This window comes from Pygoscelis adeliae, unplaced genomic scaffold (genome assembly GCF_000699105.1).
Source record: "Pygoscelis adeliae isolate BGI_AS28 unplaced genomic scaffold, ASM69910v1 Scaffold317, whole genome shotgun sequence".
Taxonomy (NCBI): Eukaryota; Metazoa; Chordata; class Aves; order Sphenisciformes; family Spheniscidae; genus Pygoscelis; species Pygoscelis adeliae.
Genome location: NW_008825155.1, coordinates 900209 through 908590, shown reverse-complemented (window position 1 = coordinate 908590; position 8382 = coordinate 900209). Strand labels below are relative to the sequence as shown.

The window sequence follows — 8382 nt, the reverse complement described above, 5'->3', positions numbered from 1 at the left end:
GTCCAATTGGACACCAAGGACCAGAAGAACAGAAAGGACAGAAAGGCAGCATGGGTAAGCATCTCTATCAATGCTGTGTGCCTCTCACAACTGATTGACACATGGCATGGGAATACAGACACCGGGTTGGTGTAGTCATTGCCTTCCCCCATGGAGGTGGCCATGGATCCTCTTGCTCAAGGCCTCCCATAAAGACACCTTTTTTAACAAGGCACTTGTTTCCTATAGGTGATCCTGGCATGGAAGGTCCCATGGGACAAAGAGGTCGAGAAGGGCTACCAGGGCCTCGAGGGGAGCCTGGACCACCTGGATTTGGAGAAAAAGGAGACAGAGGTAGGAACTAGGTGTCCCATTCTTCTATAAAGCAGAGATGGACAAAAGCTAGAGTTTGGTCTCAATTTATAAAACACCTCAGTGATAGAATTTGATTTGATTATTCAAATCCAGATTTCATTTTAGAAATTTCCCAGCACAGACAAATCTGAGCTAAGGGATTTTTTTTGCGAAACTTACAATGGGTAAACAAGGGTTGTTTTGCTTTGCCAGGTCTCACAGTCAAGTTTGAGTTTGGCAGAACCAAAAGTGCTTAGTATCAAGGTCATCTTCACTGTTATCCAAGTCACCAAAGCTGGGGGATTTGTCTTGCTCATCCTAAAGCCCAGTGGGATGGGATTTTTTTCTTGGACAATGCATGCTTATTTGGGTGTTTTGAACTGACCAGCAGATTATTCTTGACACTTGCCAGAGAAAGAATAATAGGAGATGGGATAATGGAAAAATGGAATCACAGTTGTATTCTACAGTATCTATTCATGCTCTTATTCTGCAGGTGTTGCTGGTGAGCCAGGTCCTCCGGGGCCACCTGGTCCCCCAGGTTCTGCTGGCCTTAAAGGTAAATAAGAAGATGGGCAGAGAGAGCCTAGCAGCCTGGTTAAGAGTAAATGAGCACTCCAGCCTTCCTGTTTCACTTGTGTTGCACTGCAGTAGTCAGAAAAGTGAGCTAAGGGTCCTCATTTTAGATAAAATTTACTTTAGCAGGTACACATAACCTTTAGAGCAATAAATTCTTGGAGATTTTTAGTGAGCGTGGGGATTGGGAGGGAGGTTTCTCAAAACACCAATCTTTAAGATGTGTGCAGTTTCCAGCTGCTTTTTCTCTGCTTTCAGAAATAATAAGGTAAACTTCATATCCCTAACAGACTTCTACCAGAGTTACAGGTCTACAATCCGTGTAATTGGGATAAAAATTGCACTATAAAAAATGGGTCCCATCTGAAGCACAGATCACAGCATCTCAGCCAAGGTGGAAGGCTTGAGTCTCTTTACCTTACTTTAGGAAAAAAACACTTCCTCTATGTCACAAGAAATAACTTGTGTAGATTTGTTGTCCTGGTTTTGAGGATGCCAGTGATGCAAATTCTTCTAGTGGCTGGGGGAATTCTGATCTGCTAAACACCTGTTGGGTTGTGGATGCTGTTGGGCAAACTGAAAGAGGTTTGTTCATTTTCTGATTGTGTTACTGAAAGAAAATCTGTGTTCTTTATTCACAGGTCTGATGGGTTCTCCAGGCCCACAAGGTCCTCCAGGTGAGTGCTGCATTCTTTTGCTATGGCATCTAGAGACTAGAGAAAACAAAAGCAGAGTGACAGCTTCTCATAGTTTTTCTTCTTCAGTGATGCATAATGATGAGTGGGATGGATTAAACCCCCCATGTCATTTTTCTGCAGGTCCTCCCGGCCTACAAGGATTTAGAGGAGAAGCAGGTCTCCCAGGTGCTAAAGGTAAGCTTCTCTTCCCCTTGGCAATTACAGCAGCACTAGCTGATGTGCTTTTTTAGCACTGCTCTGAGTAGCAGACTTGGTCTGAGCATGTCGCATTTTGATGCTAGGGGCAAAGAAAAGCGTAAGACTGAGGAAAGGGGAGGAGGAACTAGACTTAGCCAGTGATTGCAAGCAATATTGAGAAATACGAGAGACACAGAGGTAATAGAGCAGTCTAGGTGAGGAAACATGGTTGGATGGATGGAGCTGTATTGAAGGAAAGGAATTTCCAGTTTGAGTTTGTCTGATATCAGAGTACCTGTATTTCGCCTATGATTTTTCTTGATTCTTGAAATTCCTTTCCCTCCTGGCTTGTTATTACTATCCTTCAATCATCCATATATCTTTCAGGTGAGAAAGGAGCTACTGGAGCCCCTGGACCCAAAGGTATGTTGGTCAATTAAATATCTTTTGTGGATATTTTGTTTAGATTCCTTTAGACATGGATACTGTCCATGGGTATTAACCCCATCCTTCTTTGGCTTTTTCTTCTGTCTCTTGTCAGAAAGTAAACTTTATTTTCTCTGATGGAAACATTTTTCAATGAAACAATGTCACAGAATCCTTCCCTTTTTTGTACCACAGGTGATCAGGGTGAGAAGGGTTCTCGTGGAATGACAGGTCAGTGGATTGTTTTCCTGGAGTAACAGACTATCTAATATGCACGTGCATTATTTGAGTTTTCAAATCACAGTATAGCCCAGCCAATCCCAGTCAGCTTTCTGAAAAAGTATAATGATGTTATTGGTTATAGGAGTTTTATTTTTGCACCCAAGTTTTAAACAAATAGATCCCATTCTTGATTCCAGTAATCTTGGTGGCAATCTTTGTATTTAGCTTCAGGGAAATTCTCCCTCACGTGCCCTGTATTCACTTCACTTGAGCTTTTCTAATGCTCAGAGACAGTCATGAGTCATAAGGCCTGAACATCCTGTCAATGCTATCTTTCAATTGCAAAACACCAAATATTGCTGACAGTCATAATTGTATCTTCACCAAGATTTGTTTGATTCATTTTCATACCATTTCGCTACAGGTGAGCAAGGCTCAAGAGGAATGCCTGGTCCTCCAGGAGAGCCCGGGGCTAAAGGACCTGTAGGTGGGTAACAGAAAACAGCTGTATTTATATGTGGGGCAATGTCATTTCCACCCAGAGTGTGTTTCTATGAGCACAGGCAAGGAAACAACATGGGAGTGGAATCATACTGGTTGTGATACTAGGTCTTTTCTCTAGATAGCTAAGATTAGTCTGTATACTCAGAAAAGAGGTCCTACAGTTAAGTTTCAAGTGAAGTTTTTCTGGATCTTCAGTAACTGCAGCCAAGGTTTCTTTCAGATGCAATACAATGAAAAGCCACTCTGTTGTGTTTAGGGCTGTGCTCGTTTTAGTAGGACAGGGCAACTGTGGTACTATTTCAGCAGTCCCTAACAATCTCTTTTCTTTGGACAGGACAAGCTGGCCGTGATGGACAGCCAGGTGAAAAAGGTAAGGGATTCCTTTGAGGTAGAAGTGCAGGTACTTTCTGATTTGGCAGGAGGTTGATTTGTAAAAGGGGTGGGAGGAGATGGCAGCAGATTCATGTTCTGGGATCTTACTGTCTCAGAAGAACTGTGGAGTCAACCATGTAAGCATGGAACTAAGACATATAATGGAGCTGGCTGTAAACTTGTGACAGAGTTGTTCTCACTACAGAACTCTTCTGTCATTGATGTTCACCTCCCAGACACTGATGCTGGAACTGGCCAGTTGGCTATGAGGATACAATAGGTAGAAAGTGCTGCAGGACAGCTGGTGAACAACCTTGAATGGATTGGTAGATTGTAAGTCAGTGATTTCTGGCTTGTTAACGGTGATTATATCCCCAGGTGAACCAGGTCTTATGGGAATGCCAGGAGCCCGAGGCCCTCCAGGACCCTCTGGAGATGCTGGACAGCCAGGTAAAAGCAGACAGAGACCAAAAATACTTTTTGCTCAGTCAGGAACACTGATGTCTTTGTCAACAATTTCCAGTCTTAACCTGAAGTTAAGGCTGGCGGAGGATCTCTGTACTGTGAGATGGTGATGAAATGAAAACACACAGGGAATCTAGACCCTTTGTGATCTCAGGATTGCACACACTGCAAACAAGAACATCAGCTGCTATGAGCCAATGTTCAGTTTACATATCAGGTGCTAGGCCAATTTACACCACTTGTGGGCTGTGGGCTATAATTTGAAGTAAATGTAATCTTTTTCTCTCTGTCTATCCTTTCCCCACCTGAAATTTGTTTAGACATCTTAGAAGTTTTGCCTTTTTCTTCCAGGTCTCACAGGACCCCAAGGACCGCCAGGTAGGTTTTTCCACTGTGTTCCAATTTATCAATGACACACTTTGATATGGGCTCAAAAACCCCTTGTAATTTTCCCTCTGTGCTGCTCAGGGCTTCCAAAGCGATATCCCAAGGTTTCTGCATCTCCCTTGGCTTTTGAGACAGGTTTTGTGGTTGGTGTGTAATTTTTGAGGAATGCAGGGCCTTGGAGTGTTTGAAAACTTGTCTCTCCCCAAAACATAGTTTGCAACAAATAAAATGTTTCAGTTCCCTGTGCATCACTGAAAAGTCCTTCTAATCAGCAGCAGAGTCAGAGGGGAGAGGATGTAGCAATAGAGGTGGAAACAGAGGATGTGATGTCTGCAAAGAGAGGTGGTTTGGGGGGCAAGTCACCATCATCCAGGGAGCAGTGGGAGAAGGGAACACTGCCAGGGACACTACCAGCTCAGTCTACAGTCCACAATGAATTCCTCCATATGCTGTCAGAGACCTGCTTATAAATGCTGAAAGCCAGGGTCTTGAGTAGGGAGTTGCTTCTGTAAACCCACAAGTGAAACTCAGCTGGGGTACCTGGAAAAAATAGAACAAACAATGTTTGCACTAACCATTTTAAATTATTCATCTACCTCATATCAGGACTTCCAGGCAACCCAGGCCGACCAGGGACTAAAGGTGAGTTTTGTTTCTTCCCCAGTATTCATTTTCTCTCTAAGCACTTCATTTTAGGGAGGATTATCTGCTCTGCTGACCAGTCCCTGAATCAACAGTGGCATCTAGTGGCTTTAGGAAGGGAAGGTTTGAGAAACAGATGGTAGCCAAAGCCCCCTTGAGCATACACGAAAGGCAGGGCATCTGCTGAGGCACTGAGCATGACAGTTCTCCACTGAAAAAGCCTTAGCAAACCTGGTTCTGCCCTGAGCATATGAGTATGATGCCTGGTGACTGCAATGGAAGCTGCATGCCTGCCTCAGATAAATTAAGGCCTATTGCCTATTCTGGCAGATGTAGTGCTTGGAAAGCTGATCAGAGGATGGCTCTGGATTAACTAAGCTCTGTTGCTTCCCCCATGACCTTCTAGTGCTATGACTTCTCAGACAAGAGATCAAGGGCAAAGGGAACAGAACGCACATGTTTAATAAGACAGTGTCATTGAGCTAGTGACAAATCTTCCGCAGAAAATAAGTTCATCTTTTGTCTCTTTTCACAGGAGAACCTGGAGCTCCAGGAAAAGTCATAAGTGCTGGTATGTAGTGCTGTGAGAGTTCAAACACGTCTGCTTTTGGAGGATTCTCTCTGGTTTTTGTCATGCCTCCTAAATTCATCTTGACTGTGTGTCAGACCTGTACTGGGACTCCCTGTGTTGGTAAAATACACATGCTATAGATATATGAGTCCTTAAGGATAGATTTGTTACACATTTGCTGGATGTGTGTATATATGTGTATGTGTGCAAGTGTATGCATTTGTGTTTCAGAGGGTTCGTCAACTATTGCTCTGCCAGGCCCACCGGGTCCTCCAGGCCCAGCTGGCCCCACTGGACCCCCAGGTATTCCAGGTGAGGAAGCTGCTGTTCTGCTGTGGTTTTTGCAGGCAGCTTGCATTGCTGTGCATCCAGTTCTTAATTTAATATGTGGTGTTTATTGTCTGTGCCAGGCTGCCCTGTCTGGGAGGCAAGATTGCTCAGGCAGTCCAGATGATACTCATGGTCCTCACCCTTCCCTGCAGAAAGACCAAGATCTCAGGCTGAGTTAGAGAGGCAGCAGCCTCAAGGGAGAAATGGGATATGATCATAGTGGGGCAGGACAGAAGGGAGGGCTGAGAAGGTGAAGAAACACTGTTGTCCTTTGATCTGATGAGTAAAAAGTAGTGATAGTAGAATCAAGCTCTCTTGTTTCTCAGGAAAGCAGGCTTGTGTCTAATCCCTCTCCCAGCACTGTTACTGAAATCAGGAAGCGCGTGTTTTCCAGTCTTAGCTTTGAACTCAAGACAGCAGAAATCCCACATGAGCATCTACCAATCTCTCTCTCTCTCTCTGGCTGTGCATGAGCTTGGTCTTCAGACTCCTCTGTCCCAGGTCAGACACAGCCCTCCAGCACGCTGATGTCAGGCAGCAGAGTTCCTGAGCCCTGGTTCTCATGGCACTTCTGTGCCTCTCCCAGCTGTATAGCTGGAGCTAATCCTGGAGCTGATTTGGTAGAGCTAGCCTCAATTTGCAGCAGGGAATGCGAGAAGAGGGTTAGGCCTATTGCATTTCTATTGTGGTCAGTTACATTCTGGTTATTTCCCCAGTCTAAAAGGCACCAAGCACTTTAATTGCTACATGATGGAAAATAAGCCTCTTCTCCGGAGCTTCAAGTAATACATGGGACATTGATGAATTCATACCCCATAGCAATTCCATTTACTTCTGCAGACAAATACATTATTTGATAGTCTCAGTTCTTATAAAAGACCTATTGATTCTTTCCTCCTACTGTAAAATACAACCAGGAAAATTTAATGCAATCTGGTTTTTTTTCTTTGAAACCAGGTCCTGTTGGACCAGCTGGTCTCCCTGGACAACAAGGTACCATTCTCCATCAGCTTTGATTCTGCTTCTTAAGAAAACTGAATTCATTAGTTTTTCCTTTGTTTCTAATTCTTTCAGCCTTTGGCACAATCTCTCTCCATTTGTTTGCAGATTTCTTCCTTTCAGTTCATTTTGCTTAATTAATCTTGTAAAGAATTTCTATTCTTTTTTTCTTTCCCAGGGGAAGAAAGGGGGTGGTAAGAGCCAGTGTGATGTGGATGCTGCAAATGTCTTTTTTTCTTATGTTATTTTTTTCCGGAGGCTGGTATTTCTAAGGCACTTCTCAAGTACAGTTGCCTTTCTGTGGTAGGGGATATAGCCCAGCTGGATACCTCCTGCCATTTTGAAAGGTGGGAGAACAAACTAGAGCCAAATTGGGAATAATGTCTCTGTGAAACCACTGCCAATTGGACAGACATCTGTTTGGAAGGGCCTGAACAGAGCTGACTCCTAAGAACCTTTCTTATCTGGTTTTATATGATCCTGTTAGGGCAAATTGTGGAGTAATTTCCACATTTGAATACAGTGTCCCTCAGAGCCAGAGGCTGAGTTCGTGCTCCCAGTTCACATAAGCAAAGTCTGAAACTGTTTTCGAGGATGTGAGGAGTGGGTACAAAATGTCACCCTCTCTCAGTTAAATATTTCACTTTCTCTTTTTTTTTTTCCTGAAAAAGGTCCACGGGGCGAGAAGGGATCCCCAGGTGAAGCTGTGATAGAAACTATCAAAACAGAAGTCTCGTCATTAACATCTCAAAGTAAGTGGGCCTGCCTTTCCACTCCTTTGGTTGGAGAGGTGCCAGTGGCCTCAAGGCCTGCTCACAGCTAATAGGAGATACCTCTACCTCTTTCCCCCTGACGTGACATAGGGCAAGTGTGTGTGTGTATGTTTGGTGGTGGGACAGCAATACCAGCTACTTCTTCTGCCCTCCTTCTCATCTGTGCATCCCAAAATGCTTTCAAAAGGAGGTAGATGGCACCAAGCCCATGTCACAGAGAGGAAAGCTAAGGAATGGTGACTGGTGAACAGTCCCCAACAGCAGAGATGGTCACAGAGCTGTGAGGTTTCAGCCTGGCCTTTTAGCCAGTGTTTGCACAGGGCAGTTTCCTGTATAATATGAACACAGAGCCATCTGAAAGAGGAGAACCAGTTTGAAAAGGCATGTTAATCTAAGCAACAGAAATAAAAATCTCTCTGTGAATTAGATGACAAATTCACAGGGCAGCAAATGCTATTTTAAGATGAAAATAAGTGGAGCAGAACAGAATGGTTTAGCAGCATCCCAAGAAAAGTGTCTGCTTGCTCTGTGCAATACTAGATGTGCGGTGCACTTACAGTCAGTATTCCTAGGATCTGGGACCTCTGCAAGCGTGCAGGAGAGGCAAGGCAGAGGAGGGCATAAAATCATAAATGATCCTTGCCTGATCACCATCTGAATGGGGTCATGTAGATCCAGACCATGCTTCAGTACTGTCCCATCCCCCATTCAGGAGTCCTGGATCTCAGCATCACTGAACTTTGAGTTTGTGCCTCAGCTTGGAGGTGAGGATACATCTCCAATCAAGATAACACAGTGCAGCTACTTGTTAAATAATGGCTGCATAATGTTTCGCTCCCAAAACTTGGCCCTTGTTGAAAGAATCTTTCCTCTCCTTGAAAGTTCTTTCCCTCATTCTTTAGCCTTT

At 44.1% G+C, this 8382-nt stretch overlaps 1 protein-coding gene across 1 annotated transcript in view; it reads left to right on the top strand.

Annotated features, from left to right (window-relative positions):
• Nucleotides 1–8382, top strand: part of COL17A1 (collagen, type XVII, alpha 1) — a 36859-nt gene that overhangs the window by 17028 nt on the left and 11449 nt on the right. Inside the window, exons 20-35 of the mRNA XM_009328442.1 lie at nt 1–54; nt 229–333; nt 830–892; nt 1551–1586; nt 1728–1781; nt 2172–2207; nt 2406–2441; nt 2857–2919; nt 3271–3306; nt 3687–3758; nt 4125–4151; nt 4767–4802; nt 5338–5373; nt 5605–5685; nt 6661–6696; nt 7374–7454. The exon at nt 1–54 is cut by the window's left edge and continues 26 nt beyond it. Coding sequence (XP_009326717.1) covers nt 1–54; nt 229–333; nt 830–892; nt 1551–1586; nt 1728–1781; nt 2172–2207; nt 2406–2441; nt 2857–2919; nt 3271–3306; nt 3687–3758; nt 4125–4151; nt 4767–4802; nt 5338–5373; nt 5605–5685; nt 6661–6696; nt 7374–7454 — 852 coding nt within the window. The remainder of the gene's footprint in view (nt 55–228; nt 334–829; nt 893–1550; nt 1587–1727; nt 1782–2171; nt 2208–2405; nt 2442–2856; nt 2920–3270; nt 3307–3686; nt 3759–4124; nt 4152–4766; nt 4803–5337; nt 5374–5604; nt 5686–6660; nt 6697–7373; nt 7455–8382) is intronic.